Source organism: Enoplosus armatus, chromosome 1, assembly GCF_043641665.1.
Source record: "Enoplosus armatus isolate fEnoArm2 chromosome 1, fEnoArm2.hap1, whole genome shotgun sequence".
NCBI lineage: Eukaryota > Metazoa > Chordata > Actinopteri > Centrarchiformes > Enoplosidae > Enoplosus > Enoplosus armatus.
This window is the reverse complement of record NC_092180.1, coordinates 8,711-32,677: the sequence shown is the minus strand read 5'-3', so window position 1 is coordinate 32,677 and position 23,967 is coordinate 8,711. Positions and strand designations below refer to the sequence as shown.

Genomic DNA, 23,967 nt, shown 5'->3' with positions numbered 1-23,967 from the left:
ATGGCCGCGCTCCTCCTGCTGCTGCTCGGGCTCTGGACCTGCGCACACGCCAAGAGCGCGTTCCCGCTGCGACCCGCCTATAGTCTGTACGCCAGCGGGCACGCGCACGGAGCTCGCGCTACCAGCAGACACAGGTAGGATGACACGTGCACAGAAAGCCTGATGATGGTGAGGGTGGAGATGAAGGAGGTCACGTCAGCGTTCGATGACTTAATCACAGAGGAGTTTCTGTGTGTGTGTGTGTGTGTGTGTGTGTGTGCGCGCGCGCGCGCGCGCGTGCGCTGCATATGTTTTATTGTGAAAGAGCGGACAGGAAGTGTAAGGTGGTTGCTGGTTTGAATCCAGGTCTGGTCCTGCAGGTTTGATGTTTCAGACAGCCAGCTGTTCTGCTGATGTCACTGTGACATCACAGGACACCTGTGATATCAACTCTCTGCTGTGTTTTCATGGTGACGGAGCTTCCAGTAGCTCATGTGAAATTAATCAGCTGATGTATATCTATGCCCATGATGTTTGTGATATGAAAATGTTAATTTGTCCAATTCTTTTATGATAACCCACAAATAGCTTAAAAACATTCCCATAATCCTTAGCAGTACTTCGATGTTCTGCTTCCACTGTACACAAACACTTGAACTGTGTAACACTGGCACACACACATCACTGAACACTTCAATGCTCTCCACTGACAGACCTTTATTCTGACACCACCCCCTATACAGTTATCACTTCACTATGAAATCTGTAGGTCAAAAGAGCTTTTATCTTCTAACAGTTTGGTTTTGTTGACAGTGAGTTTCCATCCTCCTTTATACACTGAGTGAAAACACTGGAAATAAAAGTGTAAGTGTGTAAAAAGTGTTTCCTGTTGTGTGAAGTTGGTGTGAGGATAAAAAACAAATGGAAACAGGCTTAGAGAACAAATTCTGATGTACATGAGGCATGTAACTTACAGTGAAGAGCTGAAAACATCAGATCTGTGTGGAGCGATGAGGAGACTATTACCTTTCTAACATGAACACAAGAAACTGACAGAAATGTCATATTTTCATCAGCAGCAACTGGAGAATTATTATTCGAAAACTCACATCCAGCAGCTGGAAGAAGGAATATAATAAATAAAGACTTTACATTTTTTAGAAGCTGCAGGTCTGAACATAAAAGAGACATGATAACATGATTTTAGTTTTATGGTTTCTGCTAAAAATGTTATGGAATCCATCTCTAAAATCTTTGATAAAGGGATATTTAGTATTTATATTGTCAGATATGTGATGTTATTCTCACCAGTCTCATTAAGAACACATTGTTAATATTAATGCCACCTGTGGAGGTTCTGTGTTCACTGTTTAGTATTTAATAATATTCATAATAACTTCAAATTCTTCATGTCTGATTATTGTCGGTGTCGGTGGGAACCAGTTTAGAGACTGGTTCCCACCAACAGCTTGATTGGTGTGGAGCAGCAGTGCATTGTGGGATACACTGAGCAGATTCTAGGGTGAGTGTGGCTGTGTGTTGGGTCAGATGTCATTGTTTCTCATACATAGGCTCTACTTGGGTGGCCTGCCCAGGTGATTAAGACCCACCCAGGTAGATAAGATCTGAATACCATTTTTTTTCAATCAAGACGGTTTTTGTCTTTTTGTCAATTGTCATTTCATAATGCAGCAGACTTCAGTCCCGTGGCACACTACAGCGCAAGTTTTATCGTGACGTTTTGGAAGTGCAGCAGTTGTTGTCTATCAGCTGTAGCAGCCACAGTAGCGACTGTTCACCAGTTAGTTTCAGCGAAAATGGCCAACGATTAGTGCCAAACTGAATGCCAACATTGCTCAGCTGAAGTCTGGTCGGTCTGTGGAAACAAAACGTGACGAATTTATGACGGCATCATCTGAATGTGTCAATTCAATTCAATTTTATTTATATAGTGCCAAATCACAACAGAAGTCATCTCATGACACTTTACAAATAGAGCAGGTCTAGACCGATTTTTTATAATATTATTACAGTTCCCACCATGAGCAAGCACTTTGGCGACAGTGGCAAGGAAAAACTTCCTTACAAGAGGCAGAAACCTCGAGCAGAACCAGACTCTAGGTGGGCGGTCATCTGCTTTGACCGGTTGGGTTGGAGAGAGAGAGAGAGAGAGAGAGAGAGAGAGAGAGAGAGGGAGAGAGAAAGAGACAGACAGACAGACAGGGAGAGAGAGAGAGAGAGAGAGACGTAGAGATACAGACAGACAGGCAGACAGACAGACAGGTAGAGATGCATAGCAGCACTAGCAGTAGCCATAGCAGCTATAATTATAATAATAATGGAAATATCACTGATAATAGTAGTTACAGCTGTAATAATAACTGAGATATGATTAATAATAGCAGTAACCGCTTTAATAGTAACAGAACTATGACTAATAATAATAACTGTAGTGATGAGAGTCAAGCAGGCCCATGGCAGCTGCAACCAGGTGTGGCAGGACCACGATCCACAGGAACTTGCGAGACGAGAAAGCACAAAGAAACTCCAGGAAGATATAAAGTTAGTAACATGCATTGGTGGGACATGAATATGTAAAGATGGAGAGGGAGAGGAGGAAAGCTCAGTGCATCATGGGAGGTCCCCCAGCAGTCTAGGCCTATAGCAGCATAACTAGGGGCTGGTCCAGGCAGGCCTGAGCCAGCCCTAACTATAAGCGTTATCAAAAAGCAAAGTTTTAAGCCTACTCTTAAAAGTAGAGAGTGTGTCTGCCTCCCAGACCCAAACTGGGAGCCGATTCCACAGGAGAAGAGCTTGATAGCTGAAAGCTCTGGCTGCTGTTCTGCTTTTGGAGACTGTAGGAACCACAAGCAACCCTGCATTCTGGGAGCGCAGTTCTCTAGTGGGGTAATAGGGTACTATGAGCTCTTTAAGATATGATGGTGCCTGACCAGTAAGAGTTTTGTAGGTGAGGAGAAGGATTTTAAACTCTATTCTGGATTTTACAGGGAGCCAGTGTAGAGAATCTAATACTGGAGAAATATGATCTCTTTTCCTGGTTCCTGTCAGTACAGGTGCTGCAGCATTCTGGATCAACTGGAGAGTCTTCAGGGACTTATTGGGACAGCCTGATGAATAAGGAATTCCTCAGGGGGAAATTGTACAAATTGCAATTGCAATAATCCAGCCTAGATGTAAAAAATGTATGGAAAAAATTTTCTGCATCTGTTTGAGACAGGATCTTCCTGATTATTGCAATGTTACAGAGGTAAAAAAAGGCAGTCCTTGAAGTTTGTTTTACGTGAGAGTTAAAAGACATGTCCTGATCAAAGACAACTCCGAGATTCCTCACGGTGGCGCTGGAGGCCAGGGCAATGCCATCTAGAGTAAGAATATTCTTAGATACTGTGTTTCTGAGGTGTTCAGGGCCAAGAACAATAATTTCTGTCTTGTCCTGTCATATACTACCTCATTATTTATTCTTTAAATGTCACGAATGCAATACACACACATATATATATATATATATATATATTCATATGCAACAGTGCAATACATACATATACATTGTTATTGTATATATTTTTTACTCTTATTTTTCACTTAAATTTTGTAAATGTGTATATTTTCTATTTCTTATTTTTGTACATACTCTCATTTCTAAATGTATGCTACTTTCTACTCTTGAATGGGAGCACTGGTACTGTATAATTTCCCCCCGGGGATCAATAAAGTATTTCTGATTCTGATTCTGAACATCAGATAATTGCAGGTCATCCAGGTCTTTATGTCCTAGCATGCTTGGAGCCTAGCTAACTGATGAAATTCTTCTGGCTTGAAGTCTTTCCTTGCCGCTGTCGCCAAAGTGCTTGCTCATGGTGGGAACTGTTGGGTCTCTATAATAACATTATAAAGAGTCGGTCTAGACCTTATCTATTTGTAAAGTGTCATGAGATGTCTTTTTGTTGTGATTTGGCGCTATATAAATAAAATTTAATTGAACTGATCGATAGATATAACTGGGTATCGTCCACATAGCAATGAAAGTTTATGGAGTGTTTTCTAATAATCTCTCCGAAAGGAAGCATAAATAAGGTGAATAGTATTGGTTAGGGTTAGGGTTATGACTGATGAATACGACTTTATCCAGCTTAGTGCAGGTCCTGTAATGCCAATTGAGTGTTCCCGTCTCTGTAATAGGATATGATGATCAATGGTGTCGAATGCAGCACTAAGCCAAAACAAAACAAGTACAGAGACAAGTCCTCTGTCTGATGCAATTAGAAGGTCATCTGTAACTTTCACCAGTGCTGTCTATGTGCTATGATGAGCTCTGAAAGTCGTCAAGCAACTTATTGTCATGTAGAAAGTCACACAGCTGGTTCGGCGACTGCTTGAGGAGGCTGAGGAGGTGATCAATTCTGTCTCTAATAGTTAGAATTTTATCATTAAAGAAGCTCATGAAGTCATTACTGCTGAGGGTTATAGGAATACATGGCTCAATAGAGCTGACTCTGTCAGCCTGGCTACAGTGCTGAAGAGAAACCTGGGGTTGTTCTTCTATTAATGATGAGTAATAGGCTGCTCTGGCTTTACAGAGGGCCTTCCTATAAGTTCTAAGACTATCTTGCCAAATTAAACGTGATTTTTCCAGTTTGGTGGAACGCCATTTCCTTTCAAGTTTCTGCCAGGATTGCTTTAATTTGCGGGTTTGGGTGTTATACCATGGCGCTGACTGTCTTTGTTTTATTATCTTCTTTTTAAGAGGGGCAATAGAGTCGAGTGTCAGTCGCATTGAGCCTGCAGCACTGTCAACAAGACCGTCAATTTGGGACAGACTAAGGTTAGCATGGGAGTCCTCAGTTGTATTGAGACATGGCATTGAATTAAATGCAGATGGAATCACTTGCTTGAATTTAGCTACAGCGCTATCAGATAGATATCTGGTGTAAGCTTTTTTGCCTAATGGCATGTAGTCCAGTAATAGCAATTCAAAAGGTATTAAATAATGGTCCGATAACAAAGGATTCTGTGGAAAGACTATTAGATGTTCAATTTCAAGTCCATATGTCAGAACCAGGTCGAGGGTGTGATTAAAACAGTGAGTGGGTTTCTGTACCCTCTGACAGAAGCCGATCGAATCCAATAATGAGATAAATGCAGTACCGAGGCTATCCTTGTCATCGTCCACATGAATATTAAAATCACCTACGATAATGACTTTGTCTGTTTTAAGGACTAACCCTAACCCTGCCATGTCATATTCAATGTGTTAATGTTAAAGTTACACATCATATTTTAACTTATGAGCGTAGTTGGACTATGGGTAGCGTATTACTGACCCTGCCCGTCATAAAGCCGCGCCATCCACAACCACAAGTACATTCTCAACCTGTGGCAAACACTGGATGTGGACTCACCTGTTGGCTACCTGCCATTGTGTGAATGTGCACTGAAGTGCTGAAGGTGTGGGTGTTTGGTCCTTCCCTTTAACTGCAAAAACCTCTGACCTTTGGCATCTATTCTGTTTCAGTTTGGGTTGGTTTGATTTATGTGCCTGTGTGTCTCAGCTCTTTAGAATTAAAACAAACAGGAACACCACAGGAGACCTTCAGCCTTTGTGTGTTTTACTTTTGTATTTTTTTTTAGTGTCGATGTTGAATTGTGTCTAATTGTGTTTTTATTTATAGCTATTAAAGTTTAGTGTTTCAGTGCACTTATGTCCTTTTTGACAATAAAGTTTATTGTTGAACTATAAAACCACCTGCTTCCATTACATATCCTTGTCCCTAGTGTTTGATAACCACATTTAAGGGATGATTGCAAAAATGTGTCTTTATGGATGTATATAAAGAATATTGGCCAATATAACGTCATTGGGATTTTTTTACTCCCTAATATCGGTATCGGCATCGGCCAGGCTCTAGTTGGTAGCTTGACCCCCGGCTCTCTGTCGATGTGTCAAAGTGTCCTTCCACATCAGAAAACATCTAGTGGCTGTTAGAGGAACCAGACACAGTTCAGAGGTCCTTGAAGAGGTTTAGTGGGTCCATGACAAGGTTTTGAGGTCCTTGAAGAGGTTCTGCAGGTTCAGTTGAATAAATGATTTGTTGGAGATATTTTGATTGTGGTTTTATACCCTAACCACTTAGAATTCTGGATTCTTATTGGCTGTAAGGTGTGGATTCACTTTTTTTTAAACATTTTGTTTGCAGTTTTAAATTGATGTGTCAGAATTAAACAGAAGGTAACGACAGTGAAGCTGACCTAAAGAGCGGAGAGCTGGAGCTATTTGTGTAACCACTACCAAAAACCAAAACAAATATAACTGCATTAATATAGCTCTTTTCTACCTTAATGGACAAAGTAATTCACCCATTCACTCACACACACACACACACACACACACACACACACACAAGAAGATCTCCTCAAACTGTCCATAACTGTTTTTTTTCAAAGCTTCAAGAGGAAGTCAAACTGTGGAGGTCAAACAGAGAAGGAACAGACGGAAACTAACCACATCAAAGACAAACTGAAGTCCTCTGTCAGGTCCTCAGGTCATCCAAAAACTGAACTCTGTTTAAACTGAACTCTGATCAGCTTCAGTAATGTCTGCAATGGTTGAGTCTCTCGCTCTCTCTCTACCATATCGGATGAAAGTTATGGGTGCAAAAGAGTGGAATAAAAACAAAATCAGTTTTTGACACCTGACAAATGTTACTGACATCTGTAGATCAGTGGAATAATGTAATGGGTTCACATTATGCAGGTGTTGCACTGTGTATTACATCACCTGTATGCACGAGTGCATGTGCGTCATTGTGCTCTTGATTGCTTGTGCAGAGACCCACTCACAGAAAAACAGCTCTACAGCGCTACTAAAAGTCAGAGGGAACCTTTAAATCAAAAGACTGAACTCAGCAGGTCTGATGATGTTCACACACATACTGTAAAACACACACACACACAGTCTATTTGGCAGTGAAGCAGCTGTTGTGTCATCAGCAGCAAACTGAAACAAACGCCCGAATGACTCATTTCCTGTAGAGTGAGTGACATCATTGCGTGTGTGTGTGTGTAAATCCTGCAGAAGATAAAATCTCTTGTTTTTCTATAGATTCTGGTTCATGATGGTTTAAGTTTTATTTTCTCTGCAGGGTGAAGATTAAAATCTGTTAGAAAAACAATAAAACATCATCATTAGGCAGAGTATTGGAGAGATGAGGGGCACTGCAGTAGAAGTCTCTATGACCCACAGTTATCAGGTGGGAGCGGGGTTGGTGGAGAACTGATTGATGGTGATTGGTGATTGTTTGATGGCTGTTTTGTTCTAAATCAAAAATGAATAATCATCAAACTCAGCAGATCGTCATTGTGGAGACAGTTTCAGGAGTTTTCAGTCTTCTTTTTGAATTATGCATTAACATCTCCACAGTAAATACAAACAACAACACAGAGTCATGGTGTTGATTTTTTAATCCGTTCATCTCTTTATTAACTGTAGTTAACAGATATCATAGAAAGGGAGTACTTAGAAATGTTTGTGTTACATGTAATTAGGTTTTCGACAAAAAAAATCTTTGTATTTGATGATGTTTTTCTTCATTTCACAGCTGATATTACTGAGGCTACAGGAACATTTAATTAGTGAAGACTTTTAAATTAAATTTTTAAATATGCATCTCAGGCTTTCTGTGATTTGAGGTCTCCATGTTAACTGTAGATCTGCAGTAAATATTTTGTTTGGGTTGGGTCTCTGTGTCTGATGTCACTCATGCCTTCAATGTTATATCATGTTTTGTAATCCTCAGGGAGTGTGGGGGTGTGGGGAATCTGGAATTGTAGTCACATTGGACTGTGCTTGGAGGTCTCTCTATGAACCCTCAGTGAGGTTTTTGATTTAGTTTGATTTTATTTGGTTGATGAAGATTCACACAAGGAGAACTTTATTCCATCCTCATCCAAATTATCCTCCCCATATCTCTTTATTTAGAGTGAATGCAAACTAAATGATAAGCTGTGATCAGCTCTATTAATTTCATTATCTGTCAATCAGGATATCAAAAACTCGCTGTCCTGTAAAGCTGCTCGAATCAACAGAAGTGACTAATATAGATCTGCTGCAGCAGGACAACAACCAGAGTATATCACTGAGCTGTAAATATGTTTATCTTAATGTTTTATTTTAGCTCTGCGCGTTCCTCATAGGCGTGAAAGTCGGTTAGCTTGCAAACCCCTGGCAATGAGCCAAAACGTCCGTTGTTCACCCGTTATACAGAATCAGATTATTCTGCAACTCCATCCTCTACTCCGTAGACCCACCATCAAACCGCCTGGCTGCCAGTCTGACCATTCCATGGAGCTGACAGCACCTGCGAGACGAGAAAGCACAAAGAAACTCCGGGGAAGATACAAAGTTAGTAACATGCATTAATGGGACATGAATGTGTACAGATGGAGAGGGACAGGAAGAAAGAGGAGCTCAGTGCATCATGGGAAGTCCCCCAGCAGTCTAGGCCTATGGCAGGACCAGGGGCTGGTCCAAGGCATGCCTGAGCCAGCCCTAACTGTATGCTTTATCAAAAAGCAATGTTTTAAGCCTACTCTTAAAGGAAAGAGTGTTTCTGCCTCCCAGACCGAAAAGTTATTCACAAAGCATCTTAGACCTTAAGAGAGATCCTGAGGTGAAAAACTGTTAGGAGTAGGGAAGAGGACTTTTAAGAGACTTCAGAGTTTCTTAAGCAGAGGAGAAAAAGGCGGAAAGAAAGCGATAGGAGAAAAATTCCCCAAAAGCTGAATGACAGTGAGTTAATGAAACGCTGCAGATTAGATCGTGCAGGGATAATGTTTGTGGTCAATCTCATTAGAGATGTGGTCACGTCTCCCAACGCTATAACGCCAGAAATGAAAGGGATCCCAGCACTAAGATATTTAGCAACCGGAAAAATGCAACAGTGCTTCCATTGCTGTTTGCATGTTCACTGGGTTATTTACATAAATTAGGCCCATCGATTTCACTGAGTGTGCTTTTATTTCCTTATTTTTGTTTGATCAACCAATCACACCTAAATAAAATAATGTGTCATACCAAGCAACAGGGTCAACCACACCTCCTCACTAAGGTAAAAGTTTCTGTCCCTGTCTTGCTCAGAGTTGCTCTGAGAATTTTCCTGAATCACTCCTAAGCTAGTACTAGAAATATTTAGACTAAGTTAAGAACTCTCAGAGTATTCTCAGAATGTTTGTGAATATGGACCCTGGACGTTAAACATCATTTGGACATTCAACATCTGTTTGTTTCTGCAGCAGCAGAAGTTAAATTCCTGCTTGTTGTTCTGGATTCCAGAAAAAAAATAATTTGTCTGCTGATCCAACATGGCCGATACAGAGACACATTCATCGTCATACACTGATGACATCAGCAAATGACAGCACCATGTGCTCATTTTTAACCCACAATAGGAGACACACACACACACAGACAATGAATGTGTTGTTGCATTTAATGAATCTCAGTGTGTGATGCTGTCATATGATCTGCAGAATGTGTTTCTATATAAAGTGAAATTATAAACTGAATTTTTTAACTAAACAAAAACATGGAAACAGAATTGGTCAGAAATCACTCACCGTAAAAATGTGTTCATACATAAGTTTATTTTATTTATTATTACCTGTCTTCAGAGCATCTGCCGTGTAAATGAAATAAATGAAAATAGCATTCAGGTTTTCATCTGATGGTTTTGCAGTTTTAGCTTGATATGTTTTCAATCAGGCAATACAGCCATGGATTCAGACAGCTGACCACAGACTTCAAAACATATACAGTTTCAAAATAAAAGTCTTTCAATAGTTGGAGACCAGGTGTGTGGAAAGGAAAAGTTCACAGGATTAACCCTGGGTTTAAAGACACTGTTTAACAACACTTTGTTTTGAAATAGTCTGCCAGTGTCCTGTAGCATCAGCTGGTTCTTTAAAACCCCCTGAAAACATCTGCACACGCTCAGTTCTGACCTCACCTGGCCCAAACCAATGTTTGCCATTAAACCTGTGGAATTGTAGCTGTCAAACAAATAATTAAAGGTTTATTAAGCCTTATATGTCATTCTGTCAAGGCTATTTGCTCAATCCTCATGCTTCGTCCTCTGATACAGCTGCAGCGCAACCAACACGGCAAAAGGGAGTTTCAGCCAGTTACGGAGGTGTAACATGGATAGATGTAGGCTAATAAGACTTTGTGTGTGTGTGTGTGTACTGAAAATGTACAGATTATGCCATTCAGTTTCTTCAAATTTAGATTTTTGCACATCATTCTATGTGAAACTTAGGAGTGAGTAACTTTGTAACTGCCACAATTCAAGTAAGTGTAACACATAACACAAACAAGGTGTTTGTTTGTTGAGGAGAGCTTTGTAACTTAAAATAAAAAATATACCAGTGCTCATCACATCCAACAAAAAGAGGAGGCCAGATTACCTTATTGTTCAGTTAACAGTGATGGGTGTAGCCGTCACCTGTAATGAACCTGAGACACTTCATCATGAACCCTGCATCATTAAAAACGTTAAATGTGTCAGTTCTAGGCCTACCAGCAAACTATATGACCGTTTGTGATCAAGTGCTGTCCTGTATTGTCAAGAAGAACTCCTGTAACACTCAAGCAAGGTGATTGGTTGATTCAAGTCCTGTCAGGAGGCAGGTAAAGAAAACTCGCAAACAGTATAGGAGCTAACCCTAACCCAGAAACATGTTTAAAGGATCCATCCAAGCAATCACATGAAAATAAATTAGATCATCCTCTGTTCAATGGCAATGACCTCTTCTCTGCTTAGAGGTACAAGTTTCTGATAATCAAAGGATTTTCACTAATGAAATGATCCATAAACTCTAATAAACCATGAACATTTTGTTGCTCTTTGTCTTGTCATGTAACTGCAACCTGTGTGTGTGTGTGTGTGTTAAACAGGAACTGGTGTGCGTTTGTTGTGACAAAGACTGTGAGCTGTGTAGTAGAGGACGGAGTGGAAACCTACGTGAAGCCTGATTATCATCCTTGCAGCTGGGGGAGCGGACAGTGCAGCAGGGTGGTGGTGTGAGTACACACACACACACACACACACACACACACACACACACACACAACAAACCATCATAACACACTGATCTACAGCTCAGTAATGTCTGTAAGCACAGACTGACCCTGGATCAGTTTATCAAACACACTGAAGGATTAAGACTTCTCTTTGTTCTTTCTTTTTTGTTCTCTTTGTTCTTTCTTTTCATTTGTTTCCTTTGTTCTGTCTATTTCTACTCATCTTTTCTGTCTCGTTTTTAGAGCAGAGTAGATGGATAAAATGGACTCCAAAGATGTAAAAACCATCTTCCTGAGAAATCATCATGTTCTCTGTGGAACCAAGAATGTTCCATTCTGCCGTCTGTCTTCATTTATATTCCCTTTTTTTTGTTCCTTTCTTACCTTTCTGGTCTTTTACTTTTCTTCTCTTTTCTGTTTTTTGGTAAAGATCAAATTTGCTTCAGAGCATCAGCTGGATCTCAGGCCTTCTGCTTTTAGATAATTTAGAATAGCTGCTGTCTCAACAACCACTGGCTGGCTGAAGTTTACTGTGAACTTTTAGGAATATTATTTCTCGGCAAGTTTGTACAGCATCTCTTATTAAAAGGCAGATATTTATCGTGACAGGCATCATGACATCGTGATGTGTCATGTGTCAGGGCACATTTATGTTTTTACTCTTCAGTTTGTTGAACTTTAAACTCTTGCTTGGAAATTGAAATTGAAATTGAAATTTCTCTTTTTCCCTCAATCATCTGTCTTCTCTCTGCAGGTATCGGACCTACATGAGACCACGGTACAAAGTGGCCTACAAAATGGTAACGGACATGGAGTGGAAATGTTGCCAAGGTTACAGCGGAGAGGACTGCAATGGCGGTCCAGTTGGAGGAGCAGGAACCCAGATTTCCACCACCAGACCTCAGCCCAGACTGGGACAGGGAGGAGGGACAAGCTATGGACAGGGGGGAGGAGGACATGGAGGAGGTGGACAGGGAGTAGGAGGGACAAGCTATGGACAGGGGGGAGGAGGAGGTGGTCAGGGAGGAGGTGGTTATGGAGGAGGCAGTTCTGGATCTGGACAGAGTGGAGGACACAGTGGTGAGTTTATTCTCATGTCTTACATGTATTCATTTGTCACTTTTGAACATAAATCCTTAGAAAGATCCATATTTTTAAAAGAAAACTCTTTTGACCTGATGTACTGTGGTTGAGGCTGAAAGGTCAAACTTCTTTCTGTCATGTTCTCAGTTGTGAACTTACATGGGCACATTGGATCTGAAGTCCAACACATGTACTTGTGTGTATGAGTTTTCCCAGTTAGACCAGCACTGTGCTGAGAGAGAGATCCTTTTCATTCTTTTTGGGGTCCAACACACATCTTCACATTAAACAACTGATCCAGATCAGCTCAGTAAAACAAACCAACCATCATCATGGAGAGAACAGATCAGATGTTATAAGATAAGATAATATAGGATAATCCTTTATTAATCCCTCAGCGGGGAAATTTGCACAGCATACAGGATAACAGGTAACACATTAAACCTGAAACAGTTGTCCTCTCAGTGATCAGACTTAAGTATCAAACATGCAGTAAACAGTGGGACCTTCTCCATCTGTATGAAAGAAACATGAAGTAATTTGGGAGCTGTGCTGACCTCTGCTGGTGACCAGTAAGAACTCCCCTTATGACTGAACCCATGTGTCAGGTGTGTGGCCCTGCCTCTGTCTCCATGGGACTGTAAAAGCTTCTGTGATTGATGCTCTGAAGTTGCTGCTTCCTTTTCAGGACTAGTTGAGAATGAGAAGATGAGGCAGCTGGAGGAGAAGATCCAGAGTCTGACCAAGAACCTCCAGGACCTTCAGTCCACCCTGAACACCATGAATGAAAACTTTCAGCAGGGGGCCAACAAACCGGGCTTCAGTGGAGGAGGAGGAGGTATATCTTCAGGAGGAAGAAACCCTGCTGATGCAGCTCAGCCGGAGATTAAAGAGACAATTCACAGCATTCAGACCAAACTGGACCAACTGGACAACCGCACACAGGTGAGTCACTGTTAGGTGCTAACTGCTAAAACTAAACAACCATGAAAAGTAAGTAGTAAACCGAATGTATACTGTCTGTCTGTTTGTCTCCTCTGCTCAGTTTCAGCTCTATGGATAGTGCCCGCACCTACACCCGCACCCCTTAATTTAGTTAGTGATGATCCTTTAGCATCACATACAGAAACAATTACAATCAACATGAGGGAGTCCTGCCCACTCCAAATTAGGGGGTCCGGTGATTTGCCCACACCTGATGGATGGACAGATCCTCTTAATATGTTGGGTTTTAACCAGAACTGTAGCTGAGGTGTCTCTCCTTCAACAGGCTCATGATACATTTTGTTTTAATGTTTTAATGAGAACTTTAGCTGATGTGTGTCCAACAGGCCCATGATAAAACACTGGTCAGTATCAACAACCATCTGGTGAATGGGAAAGCGAATGACCTGGATGGAGGTCTGTCTGGAGGAGGACTGAGTGAAGGGAGGCTAAACTTGCTGAAGGAGGAGATCCTGAGGGAGTTGGAGAGGAGAGTGTCGCTGTCCTGCTCCTCCTGTCAGGTATCACATCAACCTCCTTTAATAAGCCAGTAATCCAAAATAACATGAAGGCTACCAACCTACTCTTGGCATTCAGACTGAAGGGCGTGAAGTAGAAAGAAAATTACTTAAAAGAAAACATAAACAACAGTGCAACTGAAGAAAAACACGAGGTTCAGTAAGATGAAATCCACTGTTGTGTGTTTTCCAGGCCGGTGTGGAGGATCTGCGCAGACAGCAGGAGGCGGACAGAGAGAGCATTCGAGCTCTGGAGAAGCAGCTAAATGCCATAGACATTCGGTATCAGCAGGACCTGGATGGGCTGCGACAGGAGGTGGTGCGTTCACAGGGATGCTGCGAAACCGTTAATGACCTCCAGAACCGCATCACTGACGCTGAGCGCAAGATCAGCTCGGCCTCAGAGAACTTTGATGTTCTGCAGAACCGCATTGACAAGGAACTCAGTGGAGCAGATGGCTTTATAGGAGGAGGTTTTGAAGGTGGCGGTGGGATCAGGGGAGGTGGGAGGAATGTTGTGGTGACAGAGGACAGACTGGACAATTGGCTGAAGGACCTGGAGCGGCGGATCAACAACACTGTGCAGCGGACAGAGCAGAGCTGTTTATACCTGGAAAATGACCTGAAGGACTACTTCCACAGAGAACTGGGGGACCTGAGGACAGTGTTCCTGGACCGGTTTGATGACCAGGCCTTCAGGATCGCAGACGTGGAGCTGGAAGTGGGGCTGGTGAAGGACAGGGTGAGCGACCACGACAAGAGGCTGTTGAAGCTGGAAAACAATACCTCCCACATGAGCCGGAGGCTGGAGGAGTGTAGCTGTGGAGGGTCTGAAGGAGGAGGAGGACGAGGAGGTGGTGACCGGGGAGATAGTGAAAGAAGGTGGGGAGCAGGAGGAGGTGATGGGGGAACAGGTGGAGTTGGAGGGGGAAGATTGGGAGCAGGAGGAGGAGGAGGTGATGGAGGAGCAGGTGGAGATGGAGATGGAGGAGGAAGGTATGGAGCTGGTGAAGGACCTAAAGGGGGAGGAACTAGAGGAGGAGGTACACGGGGAGGATTATTTGGGATGGGGGGAGAAAGAGAAAACACAACCGAGAAATCACTGGAGTGGAGAGTGGTTGCCAATGAGGATCAGATTCGACACTTTAACACTCGACTCAAAGACTTATCGGTGTCTGGAGACTCTCTGTACGACAAGGTGAGTGAACATTGCCTATTGATGTTTAAAGGAAATCAAATTATGACTTTAAGTGGGAACTGCAAATACATGCCAAAAAGAGAATATTTTACATAAAAAAACAACTTTGGTTTTTAAAACTGATTCTTACCAACACCAAACTACAGTAAAGAGTAAGAAAACGTCTTGATGAGAATGTTACGACTCTTGCTTTCCGGATGTTTTTCTCAAAAGATAAACCAGTCTAAATGAATGAAATAGTTATCATATTACTGTTGGATTTGTTAGTTAAAACAATAACTATGCTATTACTGTTTGATGTGATGAATTATGAATATTAACATGTAAATCATCACTGAGGTTGTGGACCTGAGCCATGATGTACGTAAGATCAAGGCTCTGACTGGGGATCACGGCGAACACTTTAACCGAATCGTGACAGAGGTGGAGCTGCTGGGGCAGGACTGCGAGTTGTGCAGCAAGGTGGAGAACGATCTGCTGAGGCTGAAGAATCATTCCCAGGATACACTGGGGCGGATGCAGAGCCATATCAACAGACTCCAGATCAGACTAGACTCAGGGAAAGAAGGCTGCTTCCAGATCTGTTCACACCTGGAGGATGAAGTCCGCCTGCTGCGAGACGATGTCAGGAGGTGCACTGGCCAATGTAAGACCAGGCTGGACGCGCCTACAGGTCAGATCAACCAATCAAGTGATTGCTCATGACACCCCACCCCCCTGAGTTACTGTTGCTAACCTGTCGTTCTCTCTGTATTCACCCAGCACATATCTATTCATCTGAGGGAATAACATGCATTTTGAGTTGCTGTTTGTGTTCACTGGTTATCACAGTGACAGAGGTGGAGTTTCACATGAAACATGAAATCACACAATATTTCAAAATTTTGCATCTGCATTTGTGAGCATTTCTTCAAAATATTACCAAAATGCTTTACACTTTCAACCATTATGTGTTATCATATTTGTACCTCTAGGCACACATCCTGGAATTAGCGCTCTTGCAAGCATAAACACAAATTCCACCGCAAATATTTCAACTGCCTTTTTCCTCAAAAACTTTGTTGGCCCTGCATCATATTAAATCAAACATCTAAATTTGTTCATGTCTATGGGCCTTTGGTTCCCTGAAGTTGGTTTTGTCTGGCAGAGTCTCCTCTCAGTCTGATTATGACGTTCCATTAAACTCCACCAGTGCAAATCTAAGCAACACATATCTGACCTGAAAATATAAAACCAACCACTAACAACTTACCTTACAACCTGCATTTCTTACCTTTTGTCTGAATGTTGTTTAAGTTATTTACAGAACATTCAAACATTTGAAGACATAATAATTTGGAAGATTTTATTCTTTTACTGGAACTAATTAATGTAATTAATGGCAGATTTGTAAAGCAATCAACATATTGTAATGTAATAAAAATGTTTTGGAAATGGTGCTGTAAACTGTGATTATGGCACGTATTATTCAAAGAAACCTCCTGGTGGGATGAACTAGCTGGTAAATGTTTTAATGTGAGCTTACTTTGTTTATGAGCTGATAGTTAAAGTTTTATACAAACTAAACCCCCACTAGGTGGTGGTTCTGGTAGCACTGGTGGCATAAGTGATACTAGTGGACGTGGACCAGGGTTGGATGCTGAGAAGCCTTTAGACGGCCACAGTGTGATTGGAGTCTCCATCAACAACAACCACCTGAAGTCGCTGCAGGGTGAACTATCCGAGGTCATCCTCTCTTTCAGCTCCATCAACGACACCCTAAAGGGGCTTGAACACACAGTGCACAAACATGGCAGCGTCATCACCGACCTTGGTGAGCCAGGCTCAGAACAGACACTCTGTATTCATTACTGAACCTTTCTTGGCTAATATTCACTCATTCATCCTCTGACCCCTGACAGGAAACACCAAGGATAAGATCATCTCTGAGCTGGACAAAATCCAGCAGGAGGTGACGGAGCACATTGAGGAGAGCCACGACCGACTGGATGGGATGGATCGGGATATCCAGCGGTTTGAGAGCACGCTGCGTGTAGAGATGGGAGACTGTAAGAAGTCTGGAGACGGGCTGGAGAAGAGGCTGTCGAAGCTGGAGGGAGTGTGTGGGAGATTGGACAGTGTCTCTGACTCCATCCTCAAGATCAAAGAAGGTACTGTATTTTCCCTTAAATAATGCCTCAGCAAACCTTTTAATTTTTATATTTCTACACAACTGGACTCACTGTGGGAGCTGAAAAGCAGGTTCAGGTGGTGGAGTTTCTGATATGTGTTGCTCATGAGCAATTCAACAGTATCTGAGTGGAAAATCATGAAGAAATTCAACATGGCTGTCCACTCTAAAAGATCCCAACAAAGTCTATAGCTGTGTGATTATTGTGACAGAAATGCGCTCTGGGACTCGTAGTTAACTTCCCTTCTTGAGAAAAGAGTGGACCTAAGTCAGCTGATTGTCTATGAGACCCGAGCATGAATGATATGTACTGTGTCCCGTGTTGTGTTTTGCCCCATGTTGTGATGCCCATGTTGTGGTGACTCCCATATTTTGGTGTGTCCCGTGTTGGGATGTGTTCCGTGTTGTCCTTCTGTGTTTTGTCCCATGTTGTGATGAGTCCCATATTTTGCTGTGTACTATGGTGTGATGTGTCCCATGCTGTGCTGTGTCCCATGTTCAGGACTGAACCGACATGTGTCAAACTTGTGGACGTGTGTTTCTGGTCTGAATGACTCAGTTGTCCGTCACGGAGGAATCATGGATTTTATTCAGAAGAACCAGGACGATGTCTACAGCAGGATGAAGAACCTGAACTCGAGCCTGAACCAGATCCTCAAAGACCTGCCGAGTTTCACTGAGCACGACATGACCGGTGAGCTAGAATCTACTCTGTTCTATTTTATTATATTCTTTTCTATTGCTCAGCCTCACAGTGATGGTTCAATACAACTGTCTAAAGAAAAGCATCATGAAGATAATTCAATTTGGTGACCAAAATCGATTACACTTTTTTTCTAATAAACTTTATTACTCTCAGGCACATTTATCCACATGCTCATTGTGTCATTGTGTCATATTTTCAGTGATCTGATATTGATGAATTGATAAAAGTTTTTAAGGCAGCTTATCACGTGTACATGTAATTTATTGTAACATCTATATCCACGACTGGAAAGCTACCAATAGCTCCACCTCCATCATGTTTAGACTGCTGAGGTCAGGCAGAAGCCTCTGTAGTCACATGGCCAAAACCTGTAAAAAGAGTGAAGAGGAGTTTCTTTTCTCAGGCTATTCAGATCTTCAACACGCTTCACTTTAACAAAATAACATCCACACACACATATGAACTCTTTTACAAACTGTGTGTTTCTGCCACTGTCACTTTCACTTGTACACCAGGTCACTAGCTGAAAATACTGTTAGATTTTGTTAACTGTTAAGATTTGTCTGTATATATAGTTTTGACCTAACTTAAGATCTGTACATAAATATGTTTCATCATGCACTAGTAATCTTATTTTATTTTTAAAAGGAAGTTTTTCCTTGCCACTGTTGCCAAAGTGCTTGCTCATGGTGGGAACTGTTGGGTCTCTGTAATTCTTTATAAAGAGTTGGTGTAGACCTGCTGTATTTGCAAAGTGTCATGAGATGACTTTTGTTGTGATTTGGCGCTATATAAATAAAATTGAATTGAATTGAATTGAAAAATTATTTGTTGTATCCTATTTTATCTTATTTTATCTATTTATTTGTACAGTAAATGACTGAGCACCCCAACTTAATTTCACTGCATGCTTTACTTTAGAGGCCTGGGCAATGTCATCTAGTATCTATATCTTTAGATAATGTGTTTTGGAGGTGTTTAGGGCCAAGTACAATAACTTCAGTTTTGTCAGAGTTTAACATCAGATAATTGCAGGTCATCCAGGTTTTCATGTCCTTAAGGTACACTTCAAGTTTAGCTATCTATCTAAAATAATGTGTATTGATATGGGTATTAATATGTGTAGAAGATGCTGCTGCTTACTGATTCTGAAATTTTGCTTTTTGTGATAAATTAAAAAATATAAAACCTCAGCTAGATGCTAACATGCTAACACAGATCCCCATCACTGATAAACTTTGTGATGTTAACAGACAGAAGGAATGATAGGTAGCAACTGCATTTTATGTGGATCTATGAAGCTTTTTCATGTCAAACTCTGCCAGCTTCACATTCCTACATACTTGTTTTGGCAAAGCCATCTTGAAACTCACACAACTTTATTTAAATTCAGTGGTGACCCAGAGGTTTCCACAGGTAATGTGTCAGGATGAATTTTGCATAAAATTAATTAAAGTTAAATAAGATTTGTGCCAGTGAAGCGTCAGGTTAGACTTTTGAGTATATTGTCAGTTCATATCATTCATCATTATATAGGCCTGCCTGGACCCCCAGGACCCCCAGGAGAGAGAGGCTTCAATGGGCTGCCGGGTCCCCGAGGGCCTCTCGGACCTCCTGGACGACAAGGTGAAAGTGGAGCACGAGGTCTGCCTGGTAAGACAGATATTTTATATATTGATATATGCTGATATTATAGAAGAAGAAACAGATTGATGAAGCCAGTAAGAGGTGGAGTTTATAAAGACATGGAGGTAAAACTGAGGAACAGCAGAATCCTTCATATACACTATATGGACAAAAGTATTGGGCCACTCCTCTTAATCATTGAATTCAGGTGTTTCATTCAGTCCCATTGCCCATTGACGTAGCCATGCAGTCTGCCTTTACAAACATTTGTGAAAGAATGGGTCGTTGTAAAGAGCTCACTGATTTCGAAGGTGGTACTGTAATAGGATGCCACCGTTGCAACAAGTCAGTTCGTGAAATTTCTTCTCTCCTAGATATTCCACGATCAACCGTAAGTGGTATTATTGCCAGGAGAACGTTACCTGTCTGAGTGCATTATGCCAACTGTAAAGTTTGGTGGAGGAGGGATAATGCTATGGGGTTGTTTTTCTCTGGTTGGCCTAGGCCCCTTAGTTCCAGTGAAGGGAAATGTTAATGCTTCATCTTACCAAGTCATTTTGGACAATTCTATGCTTCTAACTTTGTGGAAACAGTTTGGGGAAGGCCCTTTTCTGTTCCAGCATGACTGTGCCCCAGTGTACAAAGCAAGGTACATAAAGGCATGGTTGGATGAGTTTGGTGTGGAAGAACTTGACTGGCCTGCACAGAGCCCTGACCTCAACCCCATTGAACACCTTTGGGATGAACTAGAACGGAGATTGCGAGCCAGGCCCTCTCGTCCAACATCAGTGTCTGACCTCACAAATGCTCTTCTGGATGAATGGGCAAAAATTCGCACAGACACGCTCCAAAATCTTGTAGAAAGCCTTCCCAGAAGAGTGGAAGCTGTTATAGCTGCAAAGGGGGGACCAACTTCATATGAATGCCTATGAATATGGAATGGGATGTCATAAAAGCTCCTGTAGGTGTAATGTGTAGGTGGCCCAATACTTTTGTCCATATAGTGTATAAAGTTAATCTGTACAGAGCTTAACATTTACCAACTAAATGTCTACATTTACTATCACCATTATTATTATTAACCTAAAGAGATTCTTGGCTGCTCATCATGAGTTTTATTTTTCTGCCTTTTCTAACAGCTGCTCTGGTTTCTTACAGGTCCCAAAGGTGAACAAGGTACTAACCCTTTTTTAACAAGATTTCATGGCAGTAAACGGGCTGAAACAGGCAATAACATCTAAGTCATGTTTGCTCACTGCAATCTTAATGTAATCTGTGGTTAGTGCTGGTTCACTTGTACATAATATCCTTCACAGGGCTCACACACTGACAGTCAGTATAACATCAGGGAAAAACAGTAGGATAAAATCACAATATATAATATAGTACTAATGGTAATCTAATAGTACTAATGATTATCATTAGTATGTAGGAATAGTCGAAAATAGTATAGGGAACTAGAGCTCTGGATTGTTGTTTTTTAAGAGTTGGTATTGGTTGACCTGTGAAAATTTGTCAAAGAAAACTATGACCAAAATCTTTGTTGACAAACATTTTTTCATGACAAAAACAAGACTGAAACTAAATAAAAAGCCACAAAAACTATGATAAATACATGTTTTTTCAGTAAATGAAAACTAAACAAAAGTAAGAAAAGTGCAGCAGAGATGGACATAGCTATAAACAAGGTAATTGTACACTGCAAAGATGGACACGGCTTTAGCTTCAGAAGAATTTTAAGACATACAAATCTAAAATGCAAGACTAAAACTAAAATTTCACTAATAAAAGAAGAGACTAAAATGTGAGAGTTATTATACTATCACACAGCTGTAAACACTGGATACTTGAATGTGTGTGTTTGTACTGTATGTGTGTGTGTTTTTCCAGGTGTTTCTGGTGCTGATGCTCATGTACCCAGACTGTCGTTCTCTGCTGCTCTCACTGTTCCCATGGAGAGGCCTGGAACCATATTATTTGACAAGGTGTTTGTCAATGAAGGAGACTTCTACGACCCGAGAACAGGTAAACATGAGGGGAGGCTGTATCTGAGCAGGTCATCCACTAATCACAGGGTCGATGGTTCAATCCCCAGATCCTCCTGTCCACATGTCAATTTGTCCTTGAGCAAAACACCTAACCCCAAACTGCTCCTGGTGGTTAGACCAGCGACTTGTATGGTAGCTCATTGCCATTGTTGTGTGAGTGGGTGAATGAAAAAGTGCTTGGGATGAATGTAATATGTTAATGCAGCCATTTACCATTTAAACATGATCCACATCAACACCTGTAAATCATCATGAATCATCTAGATGATGGGGAACAGTCAAAGCGTCAGTTTTCTACAACTGAGAGCAACAGTGTGATTAATTTATTTAGCCTTCATGTATACAGAGCAAACCTCAATTACAATGTGATTTGGAAGTCAGTGTCTCTTACTGAGTGTGACTGATAGTGTTTTACATCTCAGAGAAATATTTAGTTTGATCTTTCGATCACTGAAATGTTTCCTGGTGTTGATCTGAGCTTTAACGCACACTGAATCTGTCACCTTCAGGTATTTTTACTGCCCCCATAGACGGACATTACTTCTTCAGTGCCATCTTGACGGGTCATAAGAACGAGAAGATCGAGGCGGTTCTTTCTAAGTCTAATTATGGCATGGCCCGAGTGGACTCTGGAGGCTACCAGCCTGAAGGCCTGGAGAACAATCCTGTGGCTGAGGCTAAAATCACTCCGGGATCTTTGGCTGTCTTTAACATAATTCTGCCTCTGCAGACTCGGGACACGGTCTGCATCGACCTGGTGATGGGCAAACTGGCCCACTCTGTGGAGCCCCTGACCATCTTCAATGGCATGCTGCTGTATGAGGATATGTGAAGGATTCATACTGATGTCTGAACAATGATGAGGCCAGAGAAGTTGAAAAACACTGTTAAAGATTCATGACAAACCCACAGGAGGCGGCATCATAAAGTATGATGTGACTTCGTCATTCATGAGTGATTCAAAAGATGACAGAATATTTAAAATTAACCTCCAGTCCTGAACAGATTTCTGTCTCCATATTGCTTTTATGTTATTATTGTAAAGAGTCTTGTGAGTGCTTATGTCATTTCACATGTTGACGACAGCAGGGGTCGATTTACTGTCTGACTGCTTTAATCCTGTCAGCTGATGTGATGTGGTCGCATGATCTGACATCAGAGCAGCACTGTGAGGACATATGTCCCTGTAAACCAGGATCAGCTGATGCCTGGCAGAACTGCTTCCCACTGCTGCTAGAAAGTCTTGAACAACCATTTAGAAGCAAAGGAACTCTTGTGGTCAAGAATTACAGTGTTAACAGCATAAAGTGCAGTTAGCGCCCCCTACAGGTGGCACGGTTCATTACAGCCATAATATGAACAAACAACATTCCGATTTAAAAATTGTATTTGAAAATTGTCTGAACAGCAGTGGAACCAAACATGTAAAGTTTATCATGATGGTGGTGATACAGGAAAGACCATGGAGGGATTAAAATCTAAAGCGATCATCTTCTGAAGAGCAGGGGAGTGATCAGGACATTTATTGATCATGTGATTGTTAAACGTTAAGATGTTATTGTGGATCAAGGTGTTGGACTGATGAAAAACAAAGACAGCTTTTTCCTCTGAAGTATTTTAAAAGCAGAATGTTTTTTCTGTTTGATTTTATGACTGAGATGAGTTCACATTGTTTTATATTGTGCTGCAACTTTTTGTGTTTTAGTGGTGTTTTTATGTCCTGTCATGTATTTGAAGCCATTATGACCTGATTTCACTTTGATGTACAAATGTAAAAAAAAAACATGGCTGGAAATATCCTACATTTTCTTATTGTCAACAAATCCCATTTAAATACCAGTAATGGAAAAAATATTCAGATCCTTTACTTAATTAAAGGTGGTAATACCACACTGTGAACACAATGCATTATAGGTAAATTCCTGCATTGTAAATGGTATTTAAGTAAAACTACACAAGTTTTATCTGAAAAATGTACTTGAAAAATGTAAAGTAAAAGTACAACATTGGAGCTCTATGACACAGAAGAATAAGATATGTCAGTCTTTGATACACATGATAAACAATAGTTGTTAGTAGATACATTCAGTGTTGGTTTTAGTGTAAATATGGGATTTATTGACAAAATAGAAAAATTCAGTTTCATCAGAGTTGTAGTTTAAAACTAATGTTAAGCACATGCAGCAGAGAATTATGAAGAACACAGTGTGATGTTTCATGTGATTATTGTGTTTATTTTGAGGATAAGTCTTTATAATGACAACTGCCTGAGAGAGAAATATTAATCATGTATTTAAACTAAATCAGTACAACAGATCAACACACAACAGGTCCATGTCACTCTGTTATCAGTTACTGAATATGAAGTGAGAAGGTGTGATGCTTCACATCAGCAACGTTTTCATTTCAGCACTTCATTGTGTATGGATATCTGATGAACCAGAGATGACAGATATTTTTAACACTTATACTCTGATTATCATCTTCTTTTACACTGATAGAAGAAGACGTGATTGAGTGGATTTGAAAATATTTATTCTCTAACAGCTTTTAGCACCAG

At 41.1% G+C, this 23,967-nt stretch overlaps 1 protein-coding gene across 1 annotated transcript; it reads left to right on the top strand.

Moving 5' to 3' along the window:
- Nucleotides 1-22,239, top strand: emilin1b (elastin microfibril interfacer 1b). The gene is made up of 15 exons (XM_070907021.1): nt 1-134; nt 10,949-11,074; nt 11,829-12,040; nt 12,852-13,102; nt 13,489-13,662; nt 13,853-14,516; nt 14,604-14,857; nt 15,197-15,530; nt 16,434-16,670; nt 16,759-17,007; nt 17,530-17,721; nt 19,270-19,386; nt 20,518-20,535; nt 21,250-21,384; nt 21,917-22,239. The coding sequence occupies exons 1-15, from the start codon at nt 1-3 to the stop codon at nt 22,237-22,239; spliced, it is 3,420 nt and encodes a 1,139-aa protein (XP_070763122.1).
- The last annotated feature ends 1,728 nt before the right edge of the window (nt 22,240-23,967 follow it).